A 17933-nucleotide genomic window follows, 5' to 3' on the forward strand; every position below is an offset into this window, starting at 1 on the left:
TTAGTTCAACAGGTTAAAGTATCGATATCATAACACAAATAATGAGAGCAACACAAATGCCTTTTACATTTACATTCTCCTTATCCTAGAAGATGTATTCCACCTAGTTCTAATTTCAGAAAGAACAACAATTTGTTCAACTGATCAATCAACAATAATCAATCTACCCATGGCCTATATTACAATCGGACAACATCTACTATACTTGAAAACATACACAATCAGACAACAACTAGTATAAGATTTCAAGAACCAAACTTTTCCCCTTTCCAAAAACCTAAATCGATATTTTACAACTACAAATCTAAAACATTATCATGCAAACACTTAATCGTGATGTATAAGATGTTTAATCAACCCGTGAATCGAATTTACCTTAAGAAATATGACAAATCGATTTTTAAAAAATCTATGTAAAAGGGAAGGACAACTCGATTTCGTTTTAGATGAGAATCATTAGAAGTAATCGAATACCTTGTGTGAAGAACTGAGACAAAAATGGAAGAACACTTCGTAATTCGATTTGACCCGTCCGACGAAGAGGAAGAACACTTGGATTTCGTTGTATCTTCAGTGAAATCGAAGAGGAGGATGACGAAGACAATATTCGAAACTACAGGTAGATGAAACTCCGACGAAGAGCAAAGCTTCTCTCCGTTGAACCATAAACGCCATGGAAGGGGCTTTCTTCTACGGCGGAGAAGAGAAGGAGAAAAATAAATTAGGGTATCGGCCACCCCTTTTCCCTTTTTGGTATTTTTTAAAGTTTTGTTATTTATATTTAATTTTAAATATTTACCATTTAAAATCAATTACGAAAATTACAATATATAATTTTAATTCAGCTTAATTGATAAATTAAGGGTAGTTTGGTATTTAGAGGAACAAAAATCCGATTTTCCTAAAAAATCTTCTAAAAATTTTATTGTGATAAATCCAAGTTCAAAGTGTCATTTTTTCCAATTTTCTCTAATTATTATTAGGCTTTCACGTAAAGCAATCACATTCAAATAAAAATCCTTTAAAATAGACTTATCTAATAATTACATTTTTATCTCTCCAACAATCAAAACACAGTTTATTATTTTACTTTGACCCCATTTCCCTACATAATTTGGTTTACATATATTTATACACCAAAAGCGTAAAGTCAAGTAAAATCTTTTACTGTCCATGTTACTACTATTACATTAAAAATACTACAAAATAAGTGTAATAATGCAATTCACGAGAACATCATCAAAAGCACATTTTATTTGTAACATGAAGTAAATACAATTTGATATTTTTGTCCGGTTTAGATAGAGTAGTTGTACATAAAATTCATGTATTATAATTTATTTGTCAGAAAAATAAATATAAATTAAGAATTACAGATTTTCTATCGATTTTGTACAATCAAAATCATGTATATAGCCACTAAATATTCCTAAAATCATTCAATGTCCAACTACCTTACCATAACAAGACCCTAAATTCTATCACATTAACCACAAAATATCAACTTGAGAAAATATACTAAATATTTTTACAATGTAGAATATACTAAACCTAAAATTCTCATTAAAGGTATTATTGTCATTTTACCATTCTTTACTAATTTTCAAATATGTTAAATATTTACTTAAATAATGTGATGTTAATGACATTACCTATTAATTTTCACATACCTTGGTATAGATTGGTTTAGTTTCTCAATATTTATCATATTTAGAGCAAGCTCTTAAGAAAGAGAGCATTTATTGAGAATAAAAATTGTCCATAGTTTGAACTGAGAAGTTGATCACCATTTTATTTTATATCTGCTTTTAAAAAACCAAATAAAAATATATCTTGTAATAATCATCCCTATATATTATTAAAGGAGAAGCAAAATAAAAAACTAACCTTTAATTGGTAATTTATTTATATCTATATCATTTTACATACGTGTCAACTTGATAGTTCATCTCAGCTGCCATTTAAATATATCATTTGGTATCTAGAATAATTACAACGAGATGCCATTGGACTTAGTTCCATTACTATTATTTTGCGACATAAAATTTTCCTTATGGTTTTAACGTTTTCCCTGTGGACCCTTACCTTCAGAAATCAATTTCAACAAGTTAATGGGTTTGGTCGTGAGAATTAAACGCCCCAATGTTATGATTTCTCTCCACAATAAGATATTTGTTCACCGGGAACTTAAACTGCTCCCTTCTCTTATGTTCCAATCATATTTAACTAACGTTCTATACATTTTATAATCAAGCAAAGCTTCAAGCAATATCAAATATTTAGTATATATATATACGTTTTTAAAGTGGACCGGACTTCTATCCATATGTTGACCGAACCAGACAATTCACCTCTAACTTGATTAATTTTCACATATTATGTTCAATTTTTATGGCAACTAAAGACACCCAACGCTGAATAATTAAATGCTGGAGTATATATTCAAAATCGTTTTAGAAGTATAGTTAATAGGGTCTCCAAAAATTTGAATTAGGTTATTAATCAATGTCAAAATATGATTCATATAGAAAATTTGACATTTGTCTTAATGTAACGATCTAACATATGCATAGATATAAAATTTGACATATGGTATTTTAGATTTATTGTTACATATAGATTCCCTAAATATTGTCCTATTTAATTCGTATGCCAAAATTTATGCTAAATTATAAATATAACTTATTTAAGTTTTAAGTTATGCGTAACAATAAATCTAAACTGATCTTTGTTTTTAATTTAACAACGTAATCATAGCAACTCAAATGGAAATACAAATCAAAAGTTTACTTATATAAATTCATTATTAACTAATCACACAATCACGTAATTTGCAATATCATTGCCATCGATATGTAGCTCGTGCCTTCACCCTATAAAAAGACACGAATGATGTGATACAAATCATACTTTTCCCTAGAGAAAGCACTTTCTACATTTCTTAAGGTTCGTGAACAGATACGACTGAAGAAAAAAACCTAATCTCCTTTAGCTATATTTTTATGTCGACAAGTTCTGAATTTTAACATATATATATTTTCTAAATTACTTCACCCCACGCAAGGCGCGGATCTATACATAGTTATGAATAAAATCATAACTTAACTGAATAAAACATTATATTTAATATAAAAATATATAAAATACCAATGTTTTGTAAATGTTTACGGGATCTCTAATATTTCAAAATATTAATCTTTTTTCTTTTTTGAAAGTTTGCTTTTCATATCTTTCTTATACAACATATAATGGAATACTACTTTGGTATCGGTAGAGCATAAACATGAGTCTTTGTTGTGATACATATTACTAAAGTTTACAATTGTTAATAACGTAATTATTTTTTGACTAAACACTAATAAATTAAAAATAGTAAACTATATATACATCGATTTTTTACTATTAACAAACCCAAAATATATAACGTTTTTATAAAAATATATATAATCCTTTCATGACAAGGAAATCTATTCATTTTATTTTTTTGTAATACGGAGAGGAAAGTTACTTTTATATAGTAATAAATAAGATTACACCAAATATTTGTGTAGGTGATAATTATCATTTTTTAAAAACTCATTATTATCAAATATATAAAATATTATTAAAACTAGTTATTAAAATCATTAACTCACCCTAAACTCATGGACAGCTTCTATTTATTTAATAATAAATAAGATTATATCAAATATTTGAATAGATGATATATTTTAATTATAATTTTCAAAACTGTTCATCATTAATAGATATAAATATTATTAATTTATTTAAGAAAACTATTGACTAAGTCTAAAATCATGGAAAACATGACAAATAAAAAAAATGACCTAAAATCATGGAGAATATGACAAGTAAGGAAAATCACTTCTCAAATAATAGTGTATAGATCTAAATATTTTGGAATTTGAGTCTATTAGTATGAGCAAATATGTAGTATATATTTGCAGAGATTTCAGCTATAATATATTACATATTTGAAAATTGCAGAAACAATAAACCATGTTTCATTGGAAAAGCCCAAATGGATTGGAGTACAATGAATTCAGATACAAAAGTTCCATAAAACGTAATAACTTAAAACCAAAATAGAAAGGCGATGTAAATGTTTTGTCCACATATTTTTCTTATGCTACTTCACCAGGACACGCATCATATCCGTGCTCGTCATGCCTGAGACGGAAAATTTTGCCGCTGTGAACATCCATAAATCGCTTCCCTATCTCCGCCCTTTCTTCACCATTTCATAGGTTTTCCTCTTTCTTGTAAAATCTTTGATGCTTCTATCTCTGATTCCAATGAAAAGACTTCTTTGATATCACCTTTCTCTCCCTTATCTGATCATCATCCTCTAGCGACGAAGAGCGTGCCGCCTTCTCTAGTTAACCACAACTCGGAGAACTTGTTTATGTCCCACTTAAAATTGACGGTTTAAATCAAACATGTTACCTCCATAGCCCGTAGGAGATTCATCAATTGAAAATGACAAATCCGAGATTATAAATGAAAACTCATAGTTGTCATCAGGTCCGATCAAAACATGATTGAGATTCTATTAAAATCAATCCCAAAAGACATAGATAAGATGTAAGAGACATGAAGGAAAGCACTGTTTTTGATTGAAAAGCACAACAAAACTCACCAAATCGAAAAACTAATCCAACAAGTGGGAAATATAATTCGATCGAACATCAAAATATTCACAATAGAAAAAGAAGAAAAGAGAACAAGATCCCCCCCTTCTTCTGAAAATTTGAATGGGTGAAGAAGGAATGGAGATAATTTTTATCTATCTAGAAAAGAACACCTACACTATTATCTTAATTACAAAAACAATTGAATTGACTACCTCATATAATTGAAAGATAAAAACTCATAAGCTCAAGTTTTTTATCACATAAAAATAATGGATAAAAAATTTAAATAACAGATTACAAGATGTGTATATAATTACAAAATAGGTGGACCGCACAAATGTGTGGGCATGAATTTTATTAAGAATTATATATATATTTTACAATTTTCATTCATATAAAAATATGATATATGTAAAATAGTATAGTAACATCAATCACCTAATATATATGGTTGATGTAACTATATCATGTATATGTGGGTAACAATACAATTCATAGATTGTATGCATGTCAAATATAATTCATACATTTTTATATATCAGTTATTATGAGTGAAGATATATAGTATTAATAAAATAATATATAATGATGTAGCAAACATTATTAGAATTATATTCCAACATCAACTTAACAAAATTAAACATTAAGTTAACTCTCATTCTTATTCTCACCTTCACTCTCAACTTCATCTCGACCCTAATTCGCACCTTCATCATCAGCCTCTCCATCACTCTAACTCTCACTCACTCTGGTGCTCACGCTCACCCTCAACTCCATTCTCACCCTCACGCCCACTTTCACTCACACTATCACCCTCACCTTCTATATATATATATCTCACCCTCTTAATCACCCCAAAAGCCATTGAGTTTCCGAGAGAACTAACTTCTGTCTGAGAAGAGAAGTAAAGAAATGAGTATTGGAAAGTGTATTTATTGGAAAACAGAAGAAGATTTGGAAAGGAATCATCATTATATCTTAATACATAGTCATCATTAAAGCTAAGATACTTGTCTTTTATACGAAGTTCGAATATCCATAAGTTGTTTCTAACTATAAGCTAGTAAAAAGTATGCTATGTAGTTTCAATTTAGTGGATTTTCCACATTAGAAATCCTATTAAGCTAAGGAAAAAAAATCAAGAGATATGTTCAGAAGGTCATAATACTTTGGGTATTTTGAGGCTTCAAAAGAGAAAGAATATGGCCTCAATAATCTATCAGAAACACCTAATGAATCTATTTCATTCATTCTTAGCTCTTAATTCTGGGAAAACAACTCATGGATCATTATCACGTCAAAAGATAGATAAAAGAGGGCTACAGAAAGCAAGCTTTCCCCCTTTGTTTTTGTTGTGGGTCTCGCCTCACCGCAAACACTGAATGAATGAAATGAGTGGAATGGTTAACCTTCCCCATAAACATTATGTTTTGGTTTCTAGTTTCATTTGCACCATGAAAAAAATACTTCTACTTTGTCAACCAGTCTTTTTTTAGAAGAACGACTTCAAGTAAAGTAGATAATTTATATGAAGTAGAATATGGGAGCTATAATAGTAAAGTACCTATTACCCAACTATCCCTACTTAATCCATATAAACCATTTACTAAACCAACCTCTACCTTACCAAAACTCATAAAACTCGTGTTTGGTCCAAGCAACACATGTTGTTAAAAAACTTGCTCTAGCCTCACAGTTATAACAAGTGTGATTCACTAGTCTTATAAAAGTGTTAGGGGGTTTGTTAAACAAAATGGCATCAAAAGCCATTCATACAAGCAATGTTTTGTTTTAAAACCAGTTTTCCATTCACCCCCCCCCCCCTTTCATTCTAATCTGATGATATCCACTTTTTAAATCAATTTTAGAAAAATTGCAGGAACGATGAAGTTCATCTAGCATATCATCAAAACGAGGAATGAGATGTCTGTACTTTACCGTCATGTTGTTGATGGCTCGCTAGTCTACACACATCCTCCAAGTTCCATCCTTCTTTGGAACAAGCAGCACATGAACAACACAAGGACTGAAGCTCTCTCTGATGTGTCCTTTCTCCATAATCTCAGTAACTTGTCTTTGAAGCTCCAAAGTTTCTACAAGGTTGGATCGATAGGCTGGTCTGTTTGGCAAGGAATATCCTGGAACAAAGTCTATCTGATGTTATATGCCACAAATTAGAGGTAGACCTTGTACATTCTCCTCTGCAAAGACATCACCACACTCTTGCAAAATAAAATCAAACTCACTCGGAACAGCCGGTGCACTGTCATAAGATAAGGTTAATGTTCTCTTGTAAAAAGACAAGTTCATAGCCTACTGAGCATACATGTTTCTCTCAACCTCAACATTCTTGACAAAAAAAAATTAAAGTTTCTTACTTTCTATCCCTTGTCATCCTTTCTTTTGTTTTTCAGTTGTACCTGATCTTATTGCCTTGGTGTTCAAAGGAGTGGTGGTTTGTGAATCCATCATGCATCACCTTGTGATCATACTGCCAAGGTCTTCCCAAGATAATATGTCCAACATCCATAGGAAGAACATCACAAAGTATCTCATCTACATATCTTCCAATGGTGTTAGGAACCTTACCTTGTTTCTTGACTTTCAGATCTCCATCTTCACTAAGCCACTGCAGAGTGTAAGGCTTTGGGGGTTTCTGAACCTTGAGATTAAGCTTCTCAACGAGAGATTAACTCGCCACATTGGTGCAATTTCCTCCATCAATAATCAAGCTGCAAACCTTGTCTTGAATCCGACATCTAGTATGGAACATGTTCTCATGCTGTTTATGCTCTTCTTCCTTTTGCTTCACACTCAAAGTTCTCCTAGTAACCACTAGCTTTCCCTTGACTGAATAATCCATGGTTTCCTCATCACTATCAATCAAGAGTTGCTCTTCTTCAGATTCATACACTCCATTCTCAAGCAGGATCATCAGCTTTTTGTTTGAGCACTCATTGGCATAATGTCCAATGCCATGACACTTGAAACAATTCACATCTCTGGATCTTGTGGTTGGAGCTTTCCCTTTGTCATCTCTGCCATTTCATGAAGTCTTAATCTCCTCTTTTGGCTTGTTGAAAGCCTTTTCTTCTTTATTGTAGGCTGGTTTAGAAGATGATCCATACTGGTTTCTGGTATAAGACTTCTTCTTGTTCTTTTTTCAATAAGCACAACTTTGTGAAGAAGTTCATCCATGGTGTTGACCTCTTACATCTCTAGCTGGTCATGCACATCTCTGTTCAAGCCTCCGTGAAACCTTGCCATGGTTCATCATCCTCATTAACATTGGCCTTGATCATGAGAGTTTCCATCTCCTTGAAATAATCTTCAAAATTCTTAGTTTCTTGAGTCAATCTTCTGAGTTTCTGATGGAGATCTCTGCCATAGTGACTTTGAACAAATCTAGCCTTCATCGCATACCATAAATTTACTGGTGCCATTCCAGTGTGCCTTGTCTTGTGCATAATCAGTTCCCCACCATTTGACTGCATATCCACTAAACTCAGTTACAGCAAGCTTCAGTTTCTTCTCTTCAGTGTAGTTTTGGCACTCAAAAAGTAGCTCCATTTTTCTTTCCCACTCCATGTAAGCATCATGAACATTCTTACCAAGGAAAGGTGGAATTCTCAGCTTGATGGTTCCCAGGCTGGCATCAGTTTTTGGATGAGGATTGTGATATATGGTGTTTTTGACATCATAGTAAATATGTTTTTTCAATGGTTTTCAGTCCTCTATCGAATTTGTCTAGTCCTTTTTGAGTTATTTCAGGTTTGGAGTAGGTTGTAGAGTTGAAGGAGGGTGCATGTAGAAAAGTGTTATTATTAGAGTATTTTTTGCGGAGCAGCCAGACGAATCAGCCCTACGGTTGATCCCACAAGGAGCAGCCAGGTGATTGCTCTTGATATTTAAGGAAACCTTAAAGATATTTTAGGATTTTCCCTAACCACCTTATCTCCAACTCTAACCTAGTGGCGCCTCCATATAAAAACGCCACATATCCTCTATTTCTTTTGACGCAAGTTTTTGGAAGAAAAAAGTTTTCTTTGGATTTGCTTTTGTAAGCGAGACGGCTCCATATTTCTCACCATAGAGAAGATTATCCTGAACCCTAGTTTTATCCTATTCAATCGTATCATGTATTATTCAGAATTGCTTTCTGTGTTTGCTTGTGCTATGATTGAGTAGTCGTTCTTGTTAGCCTAGGGTGTTAGGGTGCTAGATCGCGAGCTAAACACAAATAAGCATGATTAATTGTCTTCATTCATAACTGATTTTAACGCTTGCATTAAACTGATCACTTGATGCATGAACTTATGTAGATCTATTCATTAACCGTGAGATAGATTGCTTGACACGTTTTGAAGGAGCATTGCTTCCATAATCATCAAACGTAGATATTAGGGTGTCTTGTGAATGAATCGAGTCAGTTCTTAATGTTTGTCATTGCATCTCAGTCGAAACATGAGTTTAGGTACTGAGATCGATTGATAAAAGGAGAAGCACCACGACGGCGGGCTGATCTTCCTTGCTACTCGAGTTCTAGACTCAAACTAAAAGAACTTGAATAGCTGTTTGGCTCGCATCCTTGCAACCCGTTCAATCACTCTAGGCTAGCTCATTTATCATCCTTGAGAAACCCCTTGAATTACTTGTTACTTGCTTTCTACGCTTAACAATTATAAAACCCACTCATTGTTTTACCTTAATATTGAACCAATAGGATAAAGTGTGAACTGGTCATCTGGAATTGAATCTAAACATATTACAACAACACTGTTAACTTGACAGTAGCATAAGATTCATTTTTAGTGTATCAGATTGTAGCTTTTCCTAGATCTAACATCACTCCTTCCTGAAGAGGACTAAGCATCATCTGAATCATCCTCGCTAGTTTTTCCACCGGTTCTTCTTGCAGGACGATCAGCCGCTCTGCTTCTAGGCTTTCTGGTACCATAAAAGAAATCATTGGCTTCTTCACTTTCTTTTGATCAGGTTATTCTGAACCTGCTTGGTGATCTCAGATATCATTGCATCTAGAAAGGGTTAATGTTGACAGTAGGTGTCGTTTCTTCTTGTTTTCTCCTTCCATGGTTCCTGGAAAATCAACAAAATTTAGTAAAGCACAGACTTCTCTCCCTCACGATCTCCCTTTGTTCTCTCAGAATTTTGTGGTGAAGGTGATTCAAAAGTTCTATAACCAACTCAGTCAAGTGAAAGAACAGAAAATCAAAGCCAGAAAGAAAAAAACATATAGAAAAATTGCAGGATTTTGGATGAGCAAGTGATTTAACCAAACCTCAGTCCGCTGTACTTCAAAAATCAAAAAGGTCTACATTTTGGATTTTCCCTCCATGAGATGAGCCCAGTGTCGACAAATAAACTATAGTGCTTGAGTAAGCGGCATGAGAGTATCCAGTCCTGGGAGAAGAGAAACTCTAAGTGTACATGCAGTTCACGTACCAGCTCTTAGAATAGGAACCCGGCTTCGCTAACCTTTCTTATTTAGTCGTGCAACAACGATTTATCATAGACTGAACCCGATTTCTCCTGGGGATTTTTAATAATATTTGGTGCACTTACAAGAAGATAGAAAAATAAGAAACTGATACGAACATAGATACCCAAATTTAGAATTGAAATCAAAAATTCCCAAAGAGAAGAACTTGAAATCCCAAAAAGTTTCAGACTTGAAATCCCGAAAAGTTTCAGAAATTGAAATCAAGCTCTGATACCACTTGATTACTTTTACCCAAGATTTTTCCGCTCTGAACTTTGTTGGATAGAAATTAGTGTTTATGAGATTTGATTGATTTGAATGGTTTATGGTTTGTAGGTAAATGGTAGGGGTTCGACCAGCTAACTAGTTTCCTCCGAACAGGTTTGATGGATTAGAGATTGAAATAGAACCCAAAACTTGTTGATCTACAAAGTGGTCGCTCTGATACCACTTGATGACGTCTACCCAATAGTTTTCCACTCTGAACCTTGTTGGATCGAAATTATTATGAGATCTGATTGATTTGAATGGTTTATGGTTCCAACTAACTAGCTTCCTTTGAACAGGTTTGATAGATTGAATGAAAACACTGAAGCTGCAGAAAGGCCTCAGATACTCTTCTTCCAAGTTTTGGATTTGACACACCAGTCAACTAGAAAGTTTGTTGATTGTTTTAGGTTTGCACTCCTCACAATCAAGTTGTTCAAAGAACAAGTGAATCACCAAATCAGATAAAGATTTAAAAAAAAAAGATGATGATTGAAACCAGAACTAAATAGAAAGAGAGGAAAAACAAAGAAATAACTAGAGTACTTGCATGAAACATAAATAAGATAAAAAGCTTTAACACTTAGACAAAAAAAGTAGTTGTAGGTGCATGCTTGGTTTCGGCCAATCAGAGTGTCCTTATTCTCCATAGACTGGATTAGGCCTCCAATCTTCTTAAATAACTTCTTGGACTTAGATTTCGTAATAGGCCCATCAGAGATTGCAAATGAGTCTATTTCCTGAACATTGGAATAAGACATCCACTCAGGTTCACGCACACAGTCGCATCCACGGGATTGCATCCACTCATGTTCATCAATAGAGTTGCATCCACGGGGTTGCATCCACTCAGGTTCATCCATAGTTTCTTCTAAGGTTGGCTTATCTATGGTTATTTCTGTATATTGGTTCGACCAAGGTTTTTGAAGTGTTCCAAAAATGTATTGACGTTAATCTGTCCGAATGCCTCTTGAATTAATTAGCTGGTGAAAAGAAGGTAATTCAACAACATCCCTTGGAAATCAACATAGAAAGCTATAGAAATGACTGGACGCAGCGATGTAGTGGAGTACCAAGATTGAAGCCGGTGAAAGTAGCGGGGGAGAGAAGAAATTTCGTCAGAACAATCAAGGTGGCGTCATTAAGACTCAAACTCTAACAAGTGTCTCAGAAAATTAGGTTTAAATTACATCTGTCTTTGTAATATTACTTGGTATTATTTTTTTGGAGTTTAATTGTACTGCTAAGCCCATTGAATATTAATAAAAAGTTGACAAAAATTACTATTTTTAGATGATGCTACAGTCGGCTTCAATGATGACAATTGACAACATCAAAACATTATATAGGTCTCAACGATGCCAATATTTGTCTGATCCCTAAGAAAGACAAGCCAAATGAAATGTCACAGTTTCGACCCATTAGTCTTTACAATGTCAGCCAAAAGATAATATCGAAGAAATTATGCCATAGATTAAAGAAAATACTACCATAACGGATATCTGAGACACAGTCAGCCTTTATTGCTTGAAGACAGATATATGATAATGTACTAATAGCACATGAGATGTTCCATGCTCTTTGTACAGATCCCGGCGAAAGAAATATGAGGATGAAAATAAAGACATACATGAGTAAAGCCTATGATCGGCTACAATGGGACTTTATCAATGCGGTAATGACTAAAATGTGATTCTTAACCTTATGGATTGAATGGATAATGCGGTGCAGCACGTCGGTGAATTATCATGTCATGTTCAACGACCAACATAGAGGAAACATAGCCCCACAAAGGGGATTGCGTCAAAGAGAACCTTTGTCTCCGTTCATACTTATCTTATGCACGGAAGCACTCATTAGCCTTCTCAATCACGCAGAGAATCAATGTAAGATAACGGGGATGCGCGTCTCACGCGGTAGCCCTCCGGTATCACACCTTCTCTTCGCTGATGATAGCATGTTCTTCTGTAATGCGGAGCCCCGTGAATGTGATGAAATCATGAAAGTTCTTAAGACTTATCGGAAAGCTTCTAGACAATGCATTAACTATGAGAAATCATCCTCACTCTTTAGTAAAAGAAGATACTTGGAAATGTGAAGAAGGCTGTCTAAACATCAACGGGAATAACAAATGAGGGGGGGGGGGGAATGGAGACTTATCTTGGTATCCCTGAAGACATTAGTGAATCAAAAATGAAGTTGTTTGCTTTCCTGAAGGAGAGGTTGCAAAATCGGGTTAATGGATGGACATGTCGATAGCTAACAAAAGGAGAAAAGGAAGTGCTGATAAAGTCTATCCTATTGGCTCTACCTACTTACGTAATGTCGACTATGCAACTACCGCTAAAGACATGTGAAAATTTAGCTAGTACCATTGCACAAATGTAGTGGAGTTCAAATCTACCTAAAAGAGGAATACATTGGGTAAAATGGGAAAAACTATGCAAATCAAGAGAAGAGGGAGGGATGGGATTCAAGATGATCGATGAATTCAGTATTTCCTTACTAGACAAACAATTATGGCGATTAGTACAGTTCCCAGATTTCTTAGTGGCTAGAGTCTTAAGGGGAAAATACTTTAGATGTAGTACGTCCTTGCGCTAAACAAAGCAGATATGCCCTCATATGGACGAGTATAATGGCAGCAAAGCCATTAATATTGTTGTGAATCAGACAAAATGTACACTCTGGGAATGAGATTAGAGTTTGAGAAGACCTTTGATAACCAACTATACCAGCAAGACCAGCTAGACCAATAGCACCGTTGATCCACCCAATGATATCAGTACGAGATTTAATGATAGGGAACCCCAAAAGATGGGACTCAGAGATGCTTGAAAACTATGTCAGTCCTGAGGATATCCCATTTATTCAATCTTTGGCCATAAGCCAAGGATATCATCGGGATGGGTATTGTTGGAGCTATATTAAGAATGGCATGTACACTGTTAAGTTATGATACTTGGTGGACAGAAACGTTCACAACAGGGAGATGGTCGACTCTCAGGTAGAGCCAAGTATTACTAAACTTCAAGCCTTTGCTTGGTAGCTATAAGCTTCACCAAAGCTAAAACACTTTATTTGGCAAACAATTTTTGGACAATTAGCAGTGAAAAGCAACCTAACACATCGTCACATGCGATCCACGATGCGACAACCATTGCCCTTGATGTGGAGCAGAGGACAGAAACTATAAACCATGCTATCTTTGAATGTCCCCAGCTCTACAGATATAGGCACATGCGTCAACACCAACTCCACTAGAGAGGTTCCCCAGTGCAAGCCACTATACAAACATAGATTATGTTTTTTTGGCAGAAGAACGATATAGAAGACCCTGAATTGGATAAAGACTAATACCTTTGGACTATATGGTACATTTGGAAACCGAGAAAAGATAAATTATTCAGAGAGATAGACATGGACCTATTAGAAACTGTCAGACATGCTGAGCCAGAATACCATGCTTGGTTTGACGCAAATGACAAACATAAAGAACGAAGTTATACAAAATCCTGAACATGTAGCAAATGCTGAGAGATGTATGATAGATGGATCACAAACACATGATGCATTCTTCAGTGGTTATGAATGGACATGGATAAATTCTATGGAAATAACATAGCTATTGGGAGCACGAAACCAGCGGCGAAGAATCTCACTCCTTCACACAAATATATCGTCTGATTCTATAGTTAAGATAGCAAGATCTTTTTATAGGGACATGTACTGCATTGGTTGTTCTGTTTTGTTTGGTTTTCGAGACCACGTTAAATTTGGTTATAGAATAGCAGTTTCAAGCAAAAAAAAATAGGCATCCACTCAAAACACGCCATGTCATCATGCCAGTTCGATCACCGGCTCAAGAGATCGGTTTCCGAATTTTCTTATTTTTTTGGGTCATATTTAGGAATTTATACGAAAGAGGCGAAGATCAGCTAGGAGGAAGGAGAAGGAGACAATGTTTTTGTTCGATTGGTTCTACGGAATCTTAGCATCGTTAGGGTTATGGCAGAAAGAGGCGAAGATCTTGTTTCTCGGCCTCGACAATGCTGGAAAAACCACGCTACTTCACATGCTCAAAGACGAGGTTTGTCTTTTCTATTATTCGATTCCTTTTTTTTTTTTCTGGAAGATTGAATGTTCGTCTATATGAATCTGAGATTTGGTGATATGTGATTTGGTAATGACAGAGATTAGTTCAGCACCAGCCGACACAACATCCAACCTCTGAGGAACTTAGCATTGGCAAAATCAAGTTCAAGGCTTTTGATTTAGGTGGCCATCAGATTGCTCGAAGAGTTTGGAAAGATTACTATGCCAAGGTTGCTTAGAAAGATTGTATTGTCGTCAGATTGCTCTTCTTTTTTTATATGATATTGAAAATATTTTAAAGACATTGAGCAAGTAGGATTTGTTGGCGTGGACTTATTTTTGGGTAACATGGTATTCTCTTTGCTGATATAAACTCTTTCTTTGATCGGTCTAAAGGTTGATGCAGTTGTCTACCTCGTGGATGCTTATGACAAGGAGAGATTTTCAGAGTCAAAAAGAGAGCTAGACGCTCTTCTCTCGGATGAAGCCCTTGCAACTGTCCCGTTTCTGATTCTCGGAAACAAGATTGATATCCCTTATGCAGCCTCCGAAGATGAGCTTAGGTATCACTTGGGTCTCACCAACTTCACCACCGGTAAGGGCAAAGTGACGACAGCTGGAGGAGATTCTGGTGTTCGCCCCCTCGAAGTCTTCATGTGCAGCATTGTCCGCAAAATGGGCTACGGCGAGGGATTCAAATGGCTCTCTCAGTACATCAACTAAAAGACATCATCATGCCTTGTCTTTCTCATATAATCAAACCAAACCCATGAACATCTGTCTTTTCTTGAGATAAAAGATTCGTCTATGATGATGTCATAACACTCTTTCTCCTTTTTGGGTTTTTGTAGTTTTCTTGTTTTTAATATAAGTTTGGTGACTTGCATTTCCAAACTTGTTCAGTGTCTCCGTCCACATTTTTGTCAACAGCTTGCGTTTTTATTGAAGCATTATTCCCATGTTAGACCACCAACCTTTTTGTATGTACTTTCACTTTATATATTGTGTGCACTAATCAACCTAAACAAGACCGCCCCAAACTATCAAAATCTCTCTATATTCGCCATGGATACAATAAGACTTTGGTTAAGCTATGCAGTGTTGCTCTTTCTTACTCAGAGACATTCAGGTGCATCATAATAGTCTTAGATTCATTTTGTTCACTTATCAAGTTTATTTTAAGATTTTCATTCTTTTGTGATTGTTGATGCAGTTTGTGCGCAAGGTGGCAGTGTCATTGGGGGCGCAGGGATTTTGGTTCAGAGAGCAGCGTTCTGTTTCAACAATAACCTCGTAAGTATGATCGATAAGACCACCATAAAAGAAGAGGCAACTTTATTTGACAAGAATTATTACTTGTCTCCATATTTGCAGCTCTATAGAGGGTGCAATGAGGCGTTCAGACTAAACCAAGGAGGTGAATTCAAGGTTCCACCTGAGGAAACAGACAGGTTCTGCAACGGCCCTTGTGCCGCAGAGACGGAACTCGTGCTTGAATGCATTAACAACGTCATGTCTGATTTCGTGTTTTACAATCGTGCTACACCGAGAGATATCAGGAACACTCTTCGTGGTGGCTGCAGCAACTCTTTCACTAGAGGTTTTCACCATGATACACCCTTTCAACTTTTCATCCTTACACAACCCAGTGACATCAACTTTTTCTCTACTTTGATATACAGGAAACTTCAATGTGGGAAACTATGCTCAAGGACTCTTTTTTGGCAAAGCCGAGAAGAAGCTGCCTGGTTTTTTCATTGGACTAGTTCTCGGTTTGGCACCGTTGATCCTGTAAAGCATACTTTTGTTATTCATTAGACTATACAAGAGCTTGTATGTATATGATACTCCATCTCATTGGACTATCATTGTTTGTCTACATAGGAAAAACATGGATTCATTGTTACCTTTTTGATTTTAGAGTCTGCGGCAAAGATTTACACTTTCTCATTTGTTTTATGGCTTGTTGAATGTCGGAGCTGAGGTTAGCGTTGAATGTCACTTTTGTGTTTTCAACTTCATCGGGTTAACCATGTGAGAGACCTGCACAAATATTTGCTCACTTTACACACCAAAGGCCATATACATTACATTTCATCCTCTAACAAAACACACTCTTTTCAAGTTATCTTCAAATTCATATTTCAAATAAGAGGCTTGAAACTAAAATGCCATGAGGGCTTGTACGAGAAGAGAAGACAAAGTCGACATGCAAAAAGGATCGCAATCAGCTGGTGGTTTTCATCAGAATCAGCCACTGACGTTGCAGAATGTCTAGAATATCTCCAGAGCCATACCAAAGCTCAACACCAGACGAACATGCAATTGAGAGCTTTGGTTCAAGATTCGAACATCCAATTCAAGAAGGTTCGGGATCAGCTCTCATTTGATGAATAAGATTTTGAAGAGTCGAGACGAGGAGACGGTGAACTCAAATTCAAACATTCTGATAGGCGAAAATAAATTTATACACTAATGATTATGCGGAAAACCTAAATTTTTACTAAAATTTCAGCTGAAAATAGAAAACTTTGTAAGTTTTCTAAACCTTAAATCAAATATTTAAAAAGTTGTAATCTTGAGTTTGTATTAATTAAAAAATGTTTTGTTTAGGTATCATTTAATTATGATGACAATCAGGTTTATATGACAGCATAAGAATCAATTGAAAAATTATCAAGTCCAAAATTTAATTGCTAGTAAAACTTATATTAATCCAAACATAAATGTATATGATATGATAAACTTAATACTCGGCGATCTCATTAAATGATACTTTCTTTAAATGGCTCAAAGTTGATTTATATTGTGATTCAACATAATAACTTTTTTAAAGTGTAAGATATACTTTTAATTCGTATTATTTGGACAACAATTTAAATCAAAGTTTGCTATATATTAAGTATTGCGTGATTTTGCTATACATCGTAAAATAAAGATTTTTTTAAGTGTTTTTTTATTAATGGAAAAGAGACACTTTGATAAAAAAAAAATAGAGAAGAGACGCAGCTATTCAAAATGATTTTGTTAATTAAGAAATAAATATTGTTCGGTTCTCAGGCATTCCTAGCCTACAATTTTTTTTTTATAAAAAATAATACATAAATTAAGTTTTTTTTTGTTATTACCAAACGAACTTATATATCAAATATTTTTTCTTGCAACACAATTTTTTAGAACTTAAATTATGAAATTTATATTGAAGATTAAAAAAAGCTTTGGCACATGCCTAAATTGTTTTTCGTAGTCTAGGAAAATATTAATAATGACCTTTCGTATTAGTTAAAGATATATATCACATTAACCTAACTTTCATCATGTACAAAGTATCGTTTGCAAACAAATAATAATATCATCATTGTATATTTAGGCCTCAAGTATAATAAAAATGAGGCGAAAATTTTTATATTGTCTTAATGTTGCCCATAACCAAACTA

General features: G+C 34.6%; 2 protein-coding genes across 2 annotated transcripts; both read left to right on the forward strand.

Moving 5' to 3' along the window:
* The first annotated feature begins 14261 nt into the window (after positions 1-14261).
* LOC111202309 (GTP-binding protein SAR1B-like) lies at positions 14262-15469 on the forward strand. The gene is made up of 3 exons (XM_022695003.2): positions 14262-14491; positions 14595-14726; positions 14893-15469. The coding sequence occupies exons 1-3, from the start codon at positions 14363-14365 to the stop codon at positions 15217-15219; spliced, it is 588 nt and encodes a 195-aa protein (XP_022550724.2). The 5' UTR covers positions 14262-14362; the 3' UTR covers positions 15220-15469.
* Positions 15470-15489: 20 nt separating this feature from the next.
* On the forward strand, positions 15490-16439 carry LOC111202308. Its single transcript, XM_022695002.2, has 4 exons — positions 15490-15625; positions 15710-15789; positions 15871-16096; positions 16179-16439. The coding sequence occupies exons 1-4, from the start codon at positions 15562-15564 to the stop codon at positions 16289-16291; spliced, it is 483 nt and encodes a 160-aa protein (XP_022550723.1). The 5' UTR covers positions 15490-15561; the 3' UTR covers positions 16292-16439.
* The last annotated feature ends 1494 nt before the right edge of the window (positions 16440-17933 follow it).

Source organism: Brassica napus, chromosome C1, assembly GCF_020379485.1.
Source record: "Brassica napus cultivar Da-Ae chromosome C1, Da-Ae, whole genome shotgun sequence".
NCBI lineage: Eukaryota > Viridiplantae > Streptophyta > Magnoliopsida > Brassicales > Brassicaceae > Brassica > Brassica napus.

Bases quoted from the DNA above. Each gene is read 5' to 3' on its own strand.
- LOC111202309 (XM_022695003.2), top strand. From the start codon at position 14,363: ATGTTTTTGTTCGATTGGTTCTACGGAATCTTAGCATCGTTAGGGTTA. The intron at 14,492-14,594 runs GTTTGTCTTTTC...TGGTAATGACAG, and splicing joins TTCACATGCTCAAAGACGAG to AGATTAGTTCAGCACCAGCC. The intron at 14,727-14,892 runs GTTGCTTAGAAA...ATCGGTCTAAAG, and splicing joins GGAAAGATTACTATGCCAAG to GTTGATGCAGTTGTCTACCT.
- LOC111202308 (XM_022695002.2), top strand. From the start codon at position 15,562: ATGGATACAATAAGACTTTGGTTAAGCTATGCAGTGTTGCTCTTTCTT. The intron at 15,626-15,709 runs GTGCATCATAAT...TTGTTGATGCAG, and splicing joins TCTTACTCAGAGACATTCAG to TTTGTGCGCAAGGTGGCAGT. The intron at 16,097-16,178 runs GTTTTCACCATG...TTTGATATACAG, and splicing joins CAGCAACTCTTTCACTAGAG to GAAACTTCAATGTGGGAAAC.